The sequence below is a fragment of the Urocampus carinirostris genome, chromosome 16 (assembly GCF_059441175.1).
Source record: "Urocampus carinirostris isolate Australia breed hairy pipefish chromosome 16, RoL_Ucar_1.0, whole genome shotgun sequence".
Taxonomy (NCBI): domain Eukaryota; kingdom Metazoa; phylum Chordata; class Actinopteri; order Syngnathiformes; family Syngnathidae; genus Urocampus; species Urocampus carinirostris.
The window spans coordinates 36,454,377-36,473,573 of NC_142364.1; the positions used below are offsets into that span (position 1 = coordinate 36,454,377).

Sequence of the window (19,197 nt, forward strand, 5' to 3'; positions counted from 1 at the left end):
CTTGTAAGTAATTCCTGGCGCGGTAAGTGGATCTTGTTGGAAGAGCCGAACGTTTCCGCTTCATGACATGTTCATGCGTTAAAGCAGGAGCGTCAAACTCATCTAAGCTCGGGGGCCAAATGTGAGAAAGAACATTTTCACAGGGATGGTAGTAACAAGTCAATTCAAGTCACATTTATTTATATAACCCTAAATCACAAGAGGTTTCGTAGGACTGCATAGGTTACAACAACACCGTCCCCTGATCTTAAACCAACATGCAGGCAAGGAAAAACTCAAAACCTCAACACGAGGAAAATAAGAAACCTTGGGAGGGGCCTCACAAGTGTTGATCCCCCATCCTGGATGGCTGGGGTGCAATACATTTAGTATTGGGTAACAGTACACAAAACATAGCTAACTTCATTAAAATTAAACATAGGTAATGTGTTGAAATTTGTCCAGAAAGTGCATGACAGCAACAAAACCTCAAGCCTGGAAATTGTCCAAAAAGTCCATGACAGCAACGACACAGCTTCCCATCTCTGCCGGCTGGTTGATGCAGACGTTGACATGCTTAAAAGGTACAGACGCTGGTCGGCTGACTCAACTCAATTCATCCTCCTTCATACAACCACCAGCCAGGCAGTCGGTAAAGGACTGGAAAAGAAAAGTGTGAGGTGGGCATCAATTGTAAACTATTGAATAGTCTAGTCTAGTATAAGCCTAGATTTAAAAACTTTTACTGAGGTTGCAGATCTTAGAGACAGACCTTTCACAGCACTGAGGCATGGAAGGAGAATGCTCTCGAGCCTCCAGACTTCTTCTTGGCTCTTGAAGTCACAGGTAGCCTGGCATTTTCCGGGCAAAGGGTCCATGCAGGAACATAGGGGAAATCAAATCAGAGAGATAAGAGTGGGCAAGTCCATGCAAACATTAATTCTCAGCAAAAGAACCTCAAAGTCACTTCTTAAACGGACTGGGAGCCAGTGCAAGTTAAATAATACAGGAGTGATATGGTCAAACTTTCTTGTCTCAGTCAGAAGTCTCACTAGCGCATTTTGAACCAGCTGCAAACCTTTCATGCTAGACATCGGGAGACCCGAAAGCAATACATTACAATTATCAAACAGAGAAGTAATAAACCATTGAACTATAATTACAGCATCTGATTGAAACAGCATCTGGCGAATCTTCGCAATTTTACGGATGTGGAAGACAGCTGCTCTAGTATTTTTAACTGAAACGACAGTTTAGGATCACATATAACACCTAAACTTTGGGTAATATTACATGTGTTGAGGTTCAGAGCAATGTCTGAGAACAAATCACAACAATGAGCTGGACCAACAATCATCATTTCATTTTTTTCTGGGTTAAGGCGCAAAAGATTAAGTGACCTCTATCTTTGTATTTCAGAAAGGTAGGCCTCCAAATTTCTAGAATTTAATTGAGCAGTTGCCTCTAGTGGCAGATACAGTTGAGTGTCACCTGCATAGCAATGGAAACTAATATTATACTTCCGGATAATATCACCAAGTGGAAGCATATACAGTACATACTAAAAAGAAGGGGGCCAATTACAGAGCCCTGTGGAATGCCACGGGGGACATCGAAAGGTCAGACTGCCGTAGTTAACACAATGCAGTGGCTCAGGAGGTAGAGCGTTCGTCTTGGGATCAAGAGATCGCAGTTCGAATCCCGGCTCCTCCGTGTTACCTGTCTAAGTCTCCTTGGGTAAGACACTGAACCCCTAATACCCCCAATATGTAGGTTAGCGCCTTACATGGCTGCACGGCCGCTATTGGGAAATGTGGAGCACACTGTAAAGCGCTTTGGGAAGTCTTTACTTAAAAAGCGCTATATAAATGCAGATTATTTCATTTCATCATTGGTTACTTTAGCCAGGGCTGTCTCAGTAGAGTGATTTGCTCTGAATGCTGACTGGACAGATTCAAAGAGATTACTTTCAGACATAAAGTGATTCAGCTGCTTTGCAACAATCTATTCAAATAATGTTTTTTTAAAAAATGGTAGATTTGACACTGGCCTATAATTACATCAGCTTTCCAGTTCAAGGTTAGGTCGCCTAAGCATGGGTTTAATGACAGCAGACTTGAAGGCTACCAGAACAATACCCAAGGAGAGCAATAATATTAATATTATTTCAAACTGAATGTCATAAGATCCCAAACAGATCTTTCACCAGTAAAGCTCAAAATGGGTCAAGCAGGCAAGTAGTTCGTTTGGCGCTCCTGACCATCTGTGTAAGCCTATCAAGGGACAAATCACTGAAACTTGACAACATTTCAGGACAGGCGCCGACACGGACGTGATCTAAAACCTCCGCATCTTTAAGGTAAGATGAGGTTGCAGAATGTTCATTTAAAATTTCATTGCAGATGAGTTGATTTTTTTTTAAAGTCATGAGCAGAATAGGTAGAACAATTTGGGTTAAGCTACTGTCTAGTAAGTGTCGCCAATGTTGAACAAAAATTTCGGATTATATTCATGTACAGCAATAATCTTAGCGATAAACGATGCTTTAACTAAGGCAAGAGATATTTCATAATTCAGCAAGCTGTCACAACAGGCCAGTCAAATGTCTCAAGCTTTGTAGCGCGCCATTTTCGTTCAAGTTTCGTGCAACCTTGTTTGAGTGACCTGCTTTCTTTAGTAAACCAAGGTATATGCTTCTTAGGTCAAAATGTATGCCGTAGGGGCGCCACAGAGTCAAGAACACTAACCAAAGCAGTATTAAAGTCTTTTGCAAGTGAGTATACAGGCCCAGTTATAGAAGGAAAGGCCGCAGTTGCTGCAGGTATTAGTTCTATTAGAGCTGATTCAGTTGCAAGGTGGATATTGCAGCTTTCCTTATCACAGTAAACATCCCGGCAGTAGCTCAGGAGGTAGAGGGTTCGTCTTGGGATCAAGGGATCCCAGTTTGAATCCCGGCTCGTCCGTGTTACATGTCGAAGTGTCCTTGGGTAAGACACTGAACCCCTAATACCACCAATAAGCAGGTTAGCGTCTTACATGGCTGCAATACAAGGCCGCTATTGGGAAATGTGAAGCACATTGTAAAGCGCTTTGGGAAGTCATTGACTTGAAAAGCGCTATATGAATGCAGATCATTTCATTTTATAAACATTAGATATCACCTCACACTTAACAAGATAGTGATCATAGATAGCATTGGTATACAGTGACACTAAAACATTTGAAGCTACCACGCCCTGGGTCAGAACATGGTCTAAAGCAGTGTTTCCCGAAGTGGGCGGTACCGCCCCGCTGGGGGCGGTGGGAACATCTGGGGGGGGCTCTGAGGAAGAAGAGTGCGGTAAGGAGAGTTAGGGGGGCGGCAGTCCGAAGTCAGAAGTTTAAACGTAGTGCGGTTGTGGAACGCCAAAGCATTGCGTTTTTTTTAAGTATGTGATGGAGTTTTGGCCAACGACAATTGTTACGATTCGAGTTTTAAAAGCGCCGACCAATCAGGGGCAAGTTTTAATAATAGAACAAGCTAATAAACGCGATTCAAAGTTTGCTAACACCACACTATGGTGCTAGGAACACACTGGGGAGCTAATGGGGCGCCAGCCTGCAAAAGTTTGGGAACCATTGGTCAAGTATTCCCATCTTTATGAATGGGCACATCAACTATTTGATTAAAACCAAATGTATCAGTCAGCGACTTCTAAGCAACCGTAAGTGGATTAGATAGGGAGTTTATGAAGACATAAAAATCACCAATAATTATAACTTTGTCCGCATAAGTTACTAAGTCAGTTAACAGTTCCGATAATTCATCTAAAAATATTTAAATATGGTCCAGGTGGGCGATAGTATTTTCCGCACTATAAGGCGCACCGTGTTATAAGGCGCACCTTCAATGAATGATATATTTTAAAACTTTTTCCATACATAAGGCGCACCGCATTATGAGGCGCTAGAAGTGCATGCTGGTTTAAGATCAGGTAATTGAGCAATTTTGTAATTGTAATCCTGTGCAGTCCTTCGAGACATTTTTGTGATTAAGGGCTATATAAATAAATGTGACTTGACTTGACTACAGTAGAGGCTGTAGTTACGTTATGCAACCATTAGGTGGTGCCGCGCTAAAGGGAATGTCAACAAAAGAGTCAGATAGGTCAGTCAAACTTTATTAATAGATAACAAACAAGCTTTCCACAACTTCATTCACTCCCAAAATCAGTAAACAGCTGTTTTATTATTTTCTCTGAGGTAAAGCATTTTCGTGACACATCTTTAACATCTTTGAACAGCAAAACATAACATTTTACTTTTCCTCCTATTAGTCAACACGCAAAAAAACGTCTGATACTATTATGGTAAATTAAACGTTAGTGCAATCGCAATAAAGTGACACTCATAATGTGTAAAAACAATAACAAGTGCAAAAAAATAACAAAAAAGCAATAAGATAATAACTGTAAAATGTAAAACGTAAACAGCTCATCCTACTTTCTCCACTTCCGCACCATCGATTCATTAATGTTAAACTCTCTTGCTGCTGCTCTATTTCCGTGTTCTACTGAGTGACTGATCGCCTTGAGTTTAAACTCTGCGTTGTAAGCGTGTCTTTTAATAGGAGCCATTTCAGGGCCTTTATACAAACGCACAATCGTTGTTTAATATTTCACAGTATGCACAGCGCACTTCTTCTACACGAAAAATGGAGTCGGTGGCTGCTTCTCTTAGTTGCGAGACCTTGCAATTCAATATTGATCCATATATAAGGTGCACCGGATTATAAGGCGCATAGTCAGCTTTTTAAAAAAAAATCTGATTTTATGTGCGCCTTATAGTGCGGAAAATACGGTACATAAATTGGTGGTGACATACAGGACCTCATAAAAAGTGCTTCAAACCTTTTAAAAACAGGAGAGGTACCGGGAGTAAATTTAAGCGTACCTCCGATATAAAAGCAACACCGCCACCTTTCTTGCACGGCCGGGCCAGATGCAAACTCTAAAAGTTAGAGAGAGAAGCCTCATTTAGCGATACAAACTCGTTTGGTTTCAACCAGGTCTCACAAAGGTAAATCAGGTTAAGATTGTGATCAGTAATAAGCAGACATGGGACCAAGTCACACATGTGCAAGTCTCAAGTAAGTCTCAAGTCTTCACCTTCAAGTCCCAAGTAAGTCCCAAGTATTTTTTTCTTGGGCAAGTCAAGTCACAAGTCAAGTCCCGAGTCTTAGATTGCCAAGTCCAAGTCAAGTCACAAGTCATAAAAACAGCGACTCGAGTCGACTCGAGTCCAAGTCACTAAGTCTCAAGTCCCCATGTCTGGTAATAAGGTCATTGACAAGTAAAGCCTTTGAAGCGTAATCTAATATTCAGAAAACCGAAATTCAGCACTGCGGACCGAGCTCAATACTTTACCGAATTTTGAACCTTAGTGGTAATCTCCACAAGATTTTGCTGCCTGTCTTGAATGGCGTTACCGGATTCCAGACCACAGGAATATTGTCGACAGGTGTAGTAACAGGATGAATAACAATAGGGAAAAAGTGTTATTTCTTGGTGCAATGGAAGGCTCTAAACTACAATAACTATGTGAATTGCATGAATCGTCGAGTTAGCCCTAGCATTGCAGACTCCACGGCCGTAGTTACAGGCTTGCTAATCATTTGTGACCTGGCCTGGACTAGTGTACGCTGTCATGGAAGCCTTGGAGAGGAAAACAAAAGGAAAAATAATAATAATGAAAGACGGGAAGAAAGGGAAAGAAAGAAAGAGACAGGGAAGAGAGCGAGCGAGAGAAATAAATAAATAAGGAAATAAAGAGAATGATAGAGAGCAAAAGAAAGAAAAAGAAAGAAAGAGAAAGAAGATAGAGAGAGAAAGCAAGAGAGAAAAAGAAAAGGGAGAGAAAGGAAGGCATATAGGGAGAAAGAGAAAAAGAGATGGAAAAAGAGAGATAGAAAGACAGGGAAAGCGAAAGAGAGAAAAAGAAAAAAAATCTAGATTGTAATTTTGTAGAATAATATATATTAAAAAAATCATTTTCTGCATAATATAACATCCTTTTGGTAATATACTGATCAAAGGAGTGCCCCAAAACTGTCTTTTTCCCCCTTTTTTTCTTCTGTTTGTTTTCCTAGCTTTTTACTCCCTTTTCCTCCCCTTTTCTTCTTTTCTTCTCTATTTTCCATTTTTGTTTGTTTTTCTTTTGTTTCTCTTCCCCTAGCTTTTTACTCAGTTTTTTTCTTGCTTTCTTCTCATTTTATCTCTATTTCATCCTTTTACTTTTTCTTGTTTTTTTTCTTTTTAGTTGTTTTTTCCTGCTTTTCCTTTTACTTATTATTTTCCTGCTTTTTTGTTTCCTTTTTCCTAGATCTTTACTTTTTCGCTTTATTATGTTTTCTTTTCCCCCCTTTTAAGTCACTTGGTGCAAAATATTACATTGTAATCGGTAATATATGGAATAAAGTAACAAAAACAACCTGAAAAGCCACTTGGGAGGCCAAAAAGCTGGCTCTTTTCAGTCATCCGGGCCAAAAGAGCTGCTTCTCTAAAAAGAGACTGAATTCCGATGTCTACACAGAGGGATATGCTGAGAGGGGCTGCTCCCTCCGTGGGGACTGACGCACAAACTGTGTGCTGTAGGAGGCCGGCGAGTCCACGCGAGTGTCAGTGTCATACATAATATGAGTTGAAATTTGATAGTTTTTAGTTTTTTTGGAATTCTCACAAAATCTGTGTTTTTGTTGCATTACTGTTAAAATTCTGGTGCAGCGTTCATTTTTCAAGTCATAGGCGTGTGCAACTGTCTAATGACTGAGATTCTCACCTTATCTCTAAGGGAGAGCCTGGCCACCCTGCGGAGGAAACTAATTTCAGCCACTTGTATCTGGGATCGGGTTTTTTCGGTCATAGCCCACAGTTCATGACCATAGGTGAGGGTAGGAACGTAAATCGACCGGCAGATCGAGAGCTTTGCTTTTTGGCTCAGCTCCTTCTTCACCACAATGGACCGGTACAGGGTCCGCATGATGGCAGACGCTACACCGACCAGTCCGTCAATATCTCGTTCCATCCTACCCTCACTCGTGAATAAGACCCCAAGATACTTGAACTCCACTTGGGGTAAGATCTCATCCCCAACCCTGAGGGAGAATGCCACCCTTTTCCGGTTGAGTACCATGGTCTCGGACTTGGAGGTGCTCATCCTCGTCCCGGCCGCTTTACACTCAGCTTTGCATCGCTCCAGTGAGAGCTGAAAATCACGGCCTGAGGAAGCCAACGGCACCACGTGGTCTTCAAAAAGCAATGATGCAATGCTGAGGGCCCCACATTGGACTTAATCCCCACCAAGGGTGCGCCTAGAAATTCTGTCCATAAAAGTTATGAACAGAATCGATGACAAAAGGCAGCCCTGGCCGAGTCCAACTCTTACCGGAAATGAATCAGACTTACTGCCGGCAATGCGGACCAGACCGGATAAGACCGTGCGGTACCCCATACTCCTAAGCCACCCCCCACCGAGCCTCCCTAGGAACACAGTAGAATGCCTTCCCCAAGTCCACAAAACACTGGACAAAAGGGTGCATGGGCAAACTTCCATGCACCCTCAAGGACCCTGCAGAGGGTGTAAAGCTGATCCAGAGTTCCACGGCCGGGACGAAAACCACACTGTTCCTCTTGAATCAGAGATTTGACTTCCTGGCAGACCCTCCTCTCCAGTACCCCTGAATAGACCTTAACAAGGAGGAGAGAAGTTTGATTCCGATTCCCCTGTAGTTGGAACACACTCTCCAGTCCCCCATCTTGAAAAGGGGAGCCACCACCCCAGTCTGCCAGTCAGCGGCACTGTCCCCAATGTCCACGCGATGTTGCAGCACATCCAGAGCCTTAATGAAGTCTGGGTGGATCTCACCAACCCCTAGGGCCTTGCCACTGAGGAGCTTTTTGACCACCTCAGTGACTTCAACTCCAGAGTTTCTTCCCCACAGCCATTACCACCCTAAACAGACACCGCACAAACAACTGAAAACTGTTGCAAAAAAAAAAAAAAATAAAAAAATAAAAATACCTCACACGTATGTAAAATGGTACTCACGTACATGCTGTCTGCACTATGTTTGTTCACTGCTCAACAGACACCGCACAAAAACTGAAAACTCGTGCCAACACTACCTCATACGAAAATAATGTTATGTCTTGTTCTTGCACATGTCGACTGCACTACGTTTAATGCTCAAATTGCACAATGTCTGACCATTTCCTTTTTTTGCACTATGATGTCTATGCTTGCACCAATGTATATGCGGACTATTTTTGCACCATGATGACTTTGCACCAAATGCAATATTGCACAACCGCTACGATACAACGTTATCACGACAACCCTGTATGTACATCCCACATGCTGACATTGTTGTGTAAATACCATGTAAATTATAACTATAGCCTTATTCCCCTTGTTTTATAACATTATCTTCTCTGTTCCTTTATCTTCTTGCTCATACCCTCACTATGTGTAAAACTGGAGTGTCATGCCCAATTTCGTTGTCACAATATGTTAGCCCATTTGTAACAATGACAATAAAGGTATATTCTATCTATCTATTCTATATGAGAGCCCACCTCAGAGTACCCTCTGCTCCCTCAGAAGACGACGTGTTGGTGGGATTTGTGGGGGCCTTCGAAGTTCTCTGCCCACCGATTCATTCTCAATTGTGATTTTTAACAATCATTTTAGGTTTCACAACAGATTACTACAACATGTAGGCCTAGTGGTCAAATAATACTCACTGCCCCTTTCTCTGTCCTTTAGATTTGTAAGGAGGCCGCAAATGCCCCCCCGGGCTACGAGTTTGAGACGCCCCTCGTTTAAACAGCATGCGACATGACAAAGGCTTAAGCGTGACTTGAGATAAGGTGTGTTTATCATAATGACCACAGACCACATGACGTGCTCAGGTCATATAATGATTAAAAAATACATAATGAGAGTACAGTGATTGATTTAATCATGCAAGTTTGAAAGAGTGAAACGATTCTATTGCCCAAGATTTGGGAAAAGGAGGGTGTAGGCTTTCTGATGAAGCATGAATGGATACTTTTTCGAGCAGAGAACAGTCCGATCCCGGGAAACTGATTAATTCGTTTTCAGTTATTTCATACAGGGTGGGTGGGGTCTCTCGCAATACAAACAGCTTTGCTGGTGAGGCGAGAAGTGTACAGGTCCTGAAGGGATGGGAGAGAGGCACTGATATAACTTTTACTTAAACTTGAGCATATAGAGCAGGGGTCGGGAACCTATGGCTCGCGAGCCATATATGGCTCTTTCTATGAATATCTATGGCTCAGAGACAAATTTGATTGCATGCAAAATATCTCTATCCTGTTCGAAACTTGAGTTATTCATCCTATTCAGGTACACGCAAATCCAATCCAAAGCTAAATGGCCGACGTTACTTCGCAGTATATATAGGGCACGTTTTTCACTACAATTTACAGTCAAGGTCTCACACAAAAAAGGGGGGAAAAAACTCGTTTTGGCTGTACAACGCTAAAGAATCATTTATATAAAAGTTCACTATATAATCTGTGTTCAGTGTTCAGATACCTTATGATGAATCCACAGAACACACTGTAAATACGCCAAAACACCGGAAGAGAACTTAGTCTTTTGATTGGGTGAGTGGGAGGGATGGGTGGAGCCATGCAAAAAGCGCAAGCACTCCCTCCCATCTCTCGCCCTACGCCATCTGCGCCAAAAGTGAGCTCATCAGGCTCCCTATTTGCAGAATGTTGTGACGTTTTTACACAATAACTGCTTGCAACTGGTTTTGAAACCAATATGTATGAAAAAAAAGGGTCAAAAGGAGTTTAACCGATCTTGAGTAATTGCAAGAAAGAGACAAGTTTAAAGTGGTATGTTTGTTGATTTTGGGACAGGGGCTCTGGCATTATTCTCTTTTCATATTTTTTATCAAATCATCAAAAATAAATGTGCTGAAGACTGAGCTTTTGTCTGGGGTGCGGGTTTAGCAATTTTGTAAATTTGTCTCATAATATATGGTGTGGCTCTTTCCCAAAATAAAATTAATATTTTTTGCTTTTATGGCTCTTTGAGTCAAAAAGGTTCCCGACCCCTGATATAGAGACATTTGTAAGTAAAGTTACCACTGTACTATTTTTTATATGAGCAAGATCAGGGAACAAATTCATCTCATTTGTAGAGGTATCACTGTATTCTCAAAAATTAAAACTTGTCGTGGACAGTGTACTAATTTGTACCAATATTAATTAGAGGTTAAGCTACACCTCTGTGGAGCTACTATCTTACTGGGTTTTCTTTTGGACTGATCAATAATTACCAATATCAATAAACTGCAGAATCGATAATCTAAAGCTAAAAATGTTGTGAGAATTGCTTTATTGTACTAACAACATTAATTTGTTCCCAATATCAACAATGTTAATAACAGTTTATTAATGAACTTCAACAGTGAACATACAAGCATTCATTGAATCCAAATATTGCTGCAGTATTTTAGCATGAACAATTCTAAAGGCATAGAATTTGTAACAAAGCCACCAGCAAATTGTAATGAACCAAAGTCCAACTTTTTTTTACCCTAGTGACAAACGGCCACATTTTGTACAGTGTCAGAATTCAAAACATCCTGTACTCGTAATACATTTTAAATGCAGAAGAAACATGTGAGCATTATCGAAAATCCATTACTAACAAGTTATTTTGTGGTCTCAAATGATTTCAATGTTAACTTAACCCCTTTAGTACTTCTATTCTGGAACATAGTGAAGAACTTCCTAACAGATGAAATTGTTTGTTGTTTAAGTTCAAACACTGTATCATTCAGTGATATTCCTCCAACGAGACAGCAGAAGTCCTCCTGTCCTGGCATCTAATTCCTACAAAAGGGAAAGAAACGTTAAAGTATTAGAAAAGTACTCGGGTTCTTCACTGAAAATGATAAACCACACTCAAGTCTCTTTAGTCTATTTTTGAATAAAGATTATATCATGTTTGCTATCTGCTGGCCAGAAAGGAGCAGGAGCACAATAATTGTTAACAACATACAGCACCGGAAAAAAGTCTTTACCCCCTTCCTGATTTATGTGTTTTTGGCATAATTATTCCTCACAAACCTTTCAGATCATCAAACCAATTTTAACCTCACAGAGACAAATTTAAGAAAAATTGCACCCTAAAAACAGATTTACCATCTTAGACGCTTGCATTGCATTACCGTACACATGAATTACACAAGGAGCCGTTTTGAAAATTGTCGTCATCATGACGAGCCCGAGATGGCTGCTCAGTGAACACGCTGCAACTCTGTGGACTTAATAATGAAAGCTATGTTAATGTATTCGTTATTGTTGTGTCCTATTATATGTATAGCGACCTTGGGTGTCCAAAAGACGCTTTGAAATAATGATAATACATTGTATTATGATTATCTCATCTCATTAGCCGTACCGCTTATCCTCATTAGGGTCGCGGGGGGGCTGGAGCCCATCCCAGCCATCTCCGGGCAGTGGGCAGGGGACACCCTGAACCGGTTGCCAGCCAATCGCAGGGCACACGGGGACAGACAACTCACTTGCTCAGACACACCTAGGGACCATTTGGACCGGCCAATTCACCTGAAATGCATGTTTTTTGGAATGTGGGAGGAAACCAGAGTGCCCGGAGGAAACCCACGCAAGCACGGGGAGAACATACAAACCCCGCACAGGAAGTCTGGAGCTGGATTTGAACCCACGCAGGAGGTTCCCATGACATGAACTGTGCCGCACAAGCGCTAACCACTGCGCCGCCATGCTGCGTATTATGATTATATATTCATTTATTTTGCAATTTCTGTTCTGTATGCATCTTCAAAGTGTCCCACCCCAACAGCTTGTGACACGTGACTGCGTGCATGTGCCTTGATGACTTTGAAAAGGTCTGTAAGCATAAAACTGAAAAATTACGTTTGGAAATTAAGGAGCCGTTTTAATAGGGAAGGCCACAATATCAAGCACCAACTACTTGTGCCCCCCACACGCTGTCAGGCATTATATTTATGTCAATGAGCATACGGCTGAAGAAAGATCGTGACGTATTACATGTAAATATCATGCTATTTTATATAACCCCAAAATGTGTGTAAGTGGACTATACTTGTCTACTCAGCTTTTAAAGCAACTGATAGCACCCCTAGTTGCTTTATTGAAAATGGAAAAGAGGTGAGAAAGTGTGACGTCTGTCATTTAAAAAAAAAAAGAAAATAATCGTGAAAGTGTTGTCCATGTGCGTGCGTTGTACAGCGATCGCTAATGTCTTATGAATAGTTCCTCACATAGCCACACTTAGTTCCTAAATGTCATGAATGAAAATAAATATGTGACACAGTTCGAAAGAAGGAAGGAGGGAAGGAAGATGGGAAGGAAAAATAAGGAAAGAAATGAAGGAAGGCAGGAGGGAAGGTGCAAAAGAAGTAAAGATGGTAGGTGCCAAAAATGTGGGAGGGAAAGAAGGAAGATGTTAATCTTACAGGAAGAAAGGTGGGGAGGAAGAATGGTGAGAAGAAAGAAGAAAATGTGTGAAGGAAGGTGAGAAGGAGCGCAGGAGGGACAGTGTGAAGGGAGGAAGGAGGTTAGGAAGTTGAGAGGAAAGGAAGGAATGTGTGAAGGAAGGACATGGGCAAGGTGTAAAGAAAGGACGGAAGAAAGGATAGAGGAAGGACAGAAAATAGGAAGGAGGAAAGTAAGAGGGGCAGGAGAGTGGGAAAGAAAAAAGGAAGGTAGGAAAGAAGGAAGAACGATGTGGAGCGTGGAGAGAAGGTGGTAAGCACAGAGAAAAGGTGGGAAGGAAGAAAAGAGTTAATAAAGGAATTTTGGAATAAAAGAAAGGGATGTGAGATAGAAGTAAAGACTGAGGGAGGGAAGGAAAGTAGGAAGGAATGAGGAAAGGAAGGTTGGAAGGGATGAGGAAAGAAAGAGGCAGGAGGAAAATAAGTTTGAGAGGAAGGAGGGAAATAGCTAGGGTTGGTGGGAGGATGGGAATGAAGGTGGGAAAGTGTGAAAGGGGAGAAGGAAGTGTGGTGGCAGGGAAGGAAGTAATGTGGCAGAGAAAAAAGTATGGTGGCAGGGAAGAAAGAAGGGAGTGGAGGTAGGTAGTCAAGTCACATTTATTTGTATAGCCCTTTATCACAAAATGTCTCAAACCGCTCAATAAGAGGGAGAGAATAAGGGTGATAGGCAAGGTGTTAAAGAAGGAAGGAAGAAAGAAGGAAAGAAAATAAGAAAGAAGGAGAAATAAGTTGGGTAGGAAGGCAGGAAGGTGGAAAGAAAGGTGTGAAAGGAGGGACAGAAGACAGTAAGCAGTGAGAGAAGGAACAAGGGTGAGAAGTAGGGAAGGAAGGAGTGAAAAAAGAAGTAAAGAAATAGGAAAGGCAGGAGGGAAGAAAGGAGAGAAGGAAGGAAAGGAGGAAGACATGGAAGGATCTGTGTCCATCCATGGCTCTGTGTCTGCATAAAAGTCAATTAACTCACAAAATGAATTCTGCTGAGAAGACAGTCATCAAAAGGACTTTTCAATCCAAAACCTAGAGGCCAAATCTCACCTGCCCGTCTCTGCCCATTTGAACCTTGTTATCATTCAATGGGTTTAGTATGTGCTGAGTGCACTGGAAATGTAATTTTTCTTTGCAGATCCACTCCACATGGAAAACTCCTCCCAATCGCTCAAGTCCCCAATCTTGGCAACTGCAGTGACTTATTGGAGAAGTCATGCGAGCATATCCCTGGGAATTTAAAAGCATTATATGTTTAAACTGTTAAAGCATTCCATTTCTTAGTGTAAGACTATTAAAGTACCAAAACAATGCATAGTCACTATTAGCAAAACAATACAAAAAACTTGTTCTAATGGCATAAAATATACTGTATTTTCTGGACTATAAAAAACAGAAATCATACAGAAATTTGAAATAATCCGGTGCAAATTAGAGGCTTTGTACAGGTTTTCATGACCAAACTCAAGCACTTTGAAGGGCAAATTTTAAATTTTTCCAGTATCTTCAAAGGAAGAAATCTAGCACCAATCACAATAAGTTTTTTGGGGGGGCTTTGATGACTAAAACTAAGTCGCTATCTTGATCGCAGCAAGAAGTGTTGGGTAAGAATGGTTTTCAATACGGAAGACAAAAAAGAGGCAGCACGGTGGGGCAGTTGTTCACATGTTTACGGCAGAGTTCTGAGGTCATTAGATTGAACCTTCCTGTGTGGAGCTAGCATATTCTCCCCGTGCTTGCATGGGTTTCCTCCGGGCACTCCGGCTTCCTCCCACATTCCAAAAACATGCATGTCAGGTTAATTGGCCGGTTCAAATTGTCCCTAGGTGTGAATGAGCGAATGAGTTGTCTGTCTCTGTGTGCCCTGCGACTGTCTAGGAACCAGTTCAGGTCAGGGTGTCCCCTGCCCACTGACCGAAGATAGCTGGGATGGGCTATAGCACCCCCGCGACCCTACTGAGGATAAGTGGTGCAGATAATGGATCGATGGAAGACAAAAAAGAGAGTACTATATAAATAAAAAGCAGAAAAAAGCCTAACCTGGACTTATTTTAATTATATTGATGGTTCCGAAGCACAGTGCATTCATTCTTACAGAATGCTGATCTTGCCTTTCGATATACTGATTTTAATTTATATTTCTTTCATGTTTTTCAGAAGATATGAGTATAAATTGGTTCAAATAGAATTGTAAATTGTAAATAGCTAAAAGTAAATGATGAAATGCACTGAACAGTTAATATTTTTAATTGATGTTTTGTTGTTTTAAATTTTCAGGGATTTTGTGTTTTTTGACTTAAAATCTGTTCAGTGTGTAAAAACTTAATATTGTTTTGTATTTTCAACATTTTTTGTAGATCTGTTAAAATTTGAATTGCGTTTTTCAGGGTTCCCCTGCAAAATATTTGAGATTACTAACTACTAAAGAGGTTGCAGGTTCAAGCCTCGGTCCGGTCATACCCAAGACTTATAACATTGGTACTCATTGCCTCCCTGCTTGGCGCCCGGCATTTAGGGGTTGGAATTGGGTGGTTTGGTCACCTAATGACTCCCAACACATCAGTTGGGTTGAACGAGGGCGCTGGGAATCCCCTCCTCGGTATCAATCTCCCAGAAAGAGTCAGACTGTTCTTAACTCTAGCCACCTCCCACTAGGGGGATATGGCTCCGGTGTGTGTGTATATATATATATATATATATATATATATATATATATATATATATATATATTACTTTGACTAATCAATCCTTGCACAAATATGTTAATTTAAATGAAAATTCAAAGCAAAATGCTATTTTGGGTGAAGTGCTTGAAAATTCCCAACCCCTCGCTCAACCCAGTCGTTAGGAGTCATTTGGTGACCAAACCCCCCAATTCCAACCCCTAAGTGCAGAGTGCCAAGCAGAGAGGCAACGGGTACCAATATTGTAAGTCTTCGGTATGACTCAGCCGAAGCACGAACCAGCCACTTTCCAGTCGTGGAGCAGGCTCACTATTCCCAAGGCCACCGAGCTGGTCTTTAGTGTTTAGTCGAAGAATATAGCTGACAACAATTGCATAACCATGGTGGTAACAGGGATCGAACCTGGATAGCGACAGAGGGGGGGGTTTTGGGGTTTTTTAAGGGTTATTGTTCTATCTTCGTTATTCATTATCCATTATCGGTCAGTTCATAATACGCTACAAAGCCTAGGAGCCGGGACACTTACTCTCAGCCAAAAGGCCAAGCTGAGGTCCTAGCCCTAAAGCCTTGCTGCGATCATTGCGAATGCACCGTTCCCGGAGGTACTGCAATACCGGGCCGATGCGTGGAGTGGACAGAGCAAGCCGAATCTACGAGGCTACTAGCGACATAGATGGCTTATGAAAAGGCCTTAGCTCAGGGCTTATCTCATTATCACACTATTTTTGGTCAGAGTGCCAGATATGTATGTTAAACAATGGGTGAAACAAATGTATTAAAAGTAGGTATACAATTTTGTTTCGCTTTTTCTCAGCTCAAACTAAGCATTGAAAGTGACAAAACGTCATTGAATACGGGCGGCCATAATTCAAATCATTTATTGACTGTAAAGTTAGCTATCTTTAAGTGTGTATTTCTCAGATTCCCATGCTATGAAATTAACTTGTTTAACCTGTCTTTATATTCCTAATATACGAGTAATCATCTCACACACACACACACACACACAGTAACGTTACAAAGATAAGTGTACTTCTACGTTTTAAGTCTAATTTCATTGTAATGTAATATGACACTCATGTGTGACTCCATTTCCTGTTTATGTGTGACTTCTCAATAAACCACGCCTACTGACCGGATGTAGGCAGTTCGGCCCGGGCAGCCTGGCAAGATGGCGACTGGGCCGTGCTCCCTTCATCCGCGAAGGAGATCAAAACTGTATAAATGCTTGGACCTAAATAATTCCGCCAGCAACGAGTTTATATCTTTATAAGCTCCGACATTGACAACATAAACTATGGACACAATACCAAAATAAAATTTACAATTCATTTATAATTTCATTCAAGGTCCGGTTCATCATCAGATACGAAAAAGAGTTGTTTCTATGTTGTGATTTTTTGTGTGTTTATTTGTATATTTTAGGACAACTTTGTTTTCTCCATTCTTTAACATTAATTTCTGGTACAGTTACTAAAAATAGTGTGACAATGAGATGAAGACCGCTTTTTCGTATGTCAGCTATATTAGAGGTCGACCTATTATAGGGCGGGCCAATTATTGGCACCAATATTTGGCAACTTGAAAGATATATGTATTCAAATTCTTATTTATTCGATAGGCCGATTATAAGGCTCAGATGAGGCCAAGCCTTTCTCTCCCTCGCTCCTAAACCTCCCCTTCTCACTATCCACCCCACGCTTTTTGATGGGATAAGCGACTGAGCGGATCCACTGAAGCAAAAGCTTTCCAGACTCCACACAGCGCAGACTGCAAACAGTGGCAGCTCTGCTAACTCATTCATCCTGACTGGTCTGAGGGTGAATCAAACCGCTGATAATATTGAGATTTTAAAAAGTCTGTGCGATGGTAAAAAGCGTGAGTGTGATTAGGAATTAGCGTATAAAGTGTAGGTAACTTGCTTAAGGGAAGCACATTCAGGCAAAGACTGACATATTAGCTCTTATCATAACATTAGTTTGTCAATCAAGCATGTGTGTTTGTGATTGAGAGAGACTATTAGGCTTATTGAAAATGTATTACACCAATTTTTAAGCTTTTACAGCAAATTAAAATTGGCTCCAAATTTTGAATATCGGCCTCCTCTTAACACTAATAATCTGTATCGTCTTTGAAAACCCAATTTTGGTCGATCCCTATTCTATATAACTGACATTTAAGTGGTTACGATTCAGCGGTCTCACCACCATGAACCGGGTACGATAACAGTTTCATCCCATGTTTTGGAATTGATTGTGGTCAGTTGCTTTTTTTGACTGATCCATCATCGCACAAATACGATAGCATACAGTATTACCGTAAAACCTTGTGTATAATGTACATCCAAACTGGAGTATTTTTTAGGTGAAAAAAAAGGCAATTGATAACATTAAATACAGATTGCAGCTTCAAACCATTTTTGTAGCCTACCTGGAAGTGTGCAGATCCCTGAACACAAAAGATTACAATGACTTCATTCTCCTGAAAAGCATTGCTGAGTTTGTTTTCATTAATTGGTGTAGTGGACCAGATGCCTTTCTGCTGAGAAATTTCAATGTTCTTCAGATTGTTGCTTTTCATGATGAAGTAACAAACTCCTGGAAAGACCGGCTCGGGTAACACCTTTTTTGCAGAATGCTGGGAAAATAAACATAAATCAACATTAGATATGAATTCAACTTTACAATCGTTTTTACTAAAATACAAACAGACACAAATAGACAACCAATCCATCATCAGAAGTATCATATAGGCCAGCGGGGATTTTTTTTAAATTTTGTTCATGAAAAAGTCAGAAATCATCTTAGGAGTGATTATTGGGTCTTTTCTTTCCAAAACAACTCACATTTTTAATATCTGGCAATATCTACCATAACTATGAGTTAAGACCATGTAATAACAGTTTAAAATTTAAAAAATAAAAATAAAATACAGACTTGTTTTTCAGGATTACAATGAAGTAGAGATTGGACATTAACAGATTCAAAGACAACATAAACTGGAAATGCGAAGTGTTACAAATGTATACAAAAAAGTTTTTGAGTCTTGCTCTCTCAGTTGTCAATATATTGTCAACTATTTTTACGATGACTGGTATTATATGGGCCTGTGTGGTGAATGGTGAAGCAAATTCTGGAAACAGAGGACAACATAAACACAGGGTTCCAACAGCTTAAGGCAAGTTGTATTGAGTATCCAGCTTCTAATGTTATTTTTGTAGCCTTTTTAAGAACTTTTAATGTCTTTTGAAATCAAATTTAAGACCAAGTTAACAAAAAAAAACCTGCAATTGAAAATCAAAACAAAAATAAAAAACATTTCTTGCACACAATGCATCCTGCCCCATACACAGTACCTGGCACAGATTTTAACATGACAAAAAAAAAACACTTCTCACCAAATGTACACTTTCCCATGGTCTGAAGTAAGCCTCTCTGTCCAAAGTTGCAATAAGCTTTTTGGGTAGTTGTAAGACATGCATCTGATATGAAAGGCCCGACTGAAACCACATCACCGTTTTGATAGTTTCGTTAATATGGTCATGCGCTGTAAACACAAAACTAAATCTGTGAAGTATAGAAAGGCAACTGATAAATGTTACTTAATCTTTTTAGTCAAACAATAAAAATCCTATTAATGTTTTCAAATTTTTCAGACTTTAAAAAATTGGATTTAAGACATTTTATTGCCAATTAATAACTTTTTTTAGAAGAAATAATTTTATGCTTTCAAGGATATGCAGGAACCCTGATACATGACCCATCAGTACCTCAATTAAGTGCCTCTTTGACAATCAAAACTAATGAAGTTATGTTCAAAGTATTCAAATGTTTTTATTGGTTACAAATAACAAAAAGTGCTTTACAAAATGATTTATTTATTATGCCCTGTCTGTGTCATTTCTTGCCTGTGATTGGTCTGTTACCACATGTGGATGCCAGTGAGATACTATATTGGGAAGTTACTGCCATT

The 19,197-nt window shown here is 40.5% G+C and overlaps 1 protein-coding gene across 2 annotated transcripts in view; it reads right to left on the bottom strand.

Annotated features, from left to right (window-relative positions):
* Nucleotides 1–10,424: 10,424 nt before the first annotated feature.
* ythdc2 (YTH domain containing 2) overlaps nt 10,425–19,197 on the bottom strand; it is an 81,706-nt gene continuing 72,933 nt past the window's right edge. For both annotated transcript variants that reach the window (XM_088355559.1, XM_088355560.1), the window contains 4 exons: nt 18,623–18,724; nt 17,656–17,862; nt 13,592–13,771; nt 10,425–10,889 (listed from right to left, as the gene is read on the bottom strand). In XM_088355559.1, the coding sequence (XP_088211685.1) occupies nt 10,830–10,889; nt 13,592–13,771; nt 17,656–17,862; nt 18,623–18,724 (549 nt within the window). In that variant the 3' untranslated portion in view covers nt 10,425–10,829. The remainder of the gene's footprint in view (nt 10,890–13,591; nt 13,772–17,655; nt 17,863–18,622; nt 18,725–19,197) is intronic.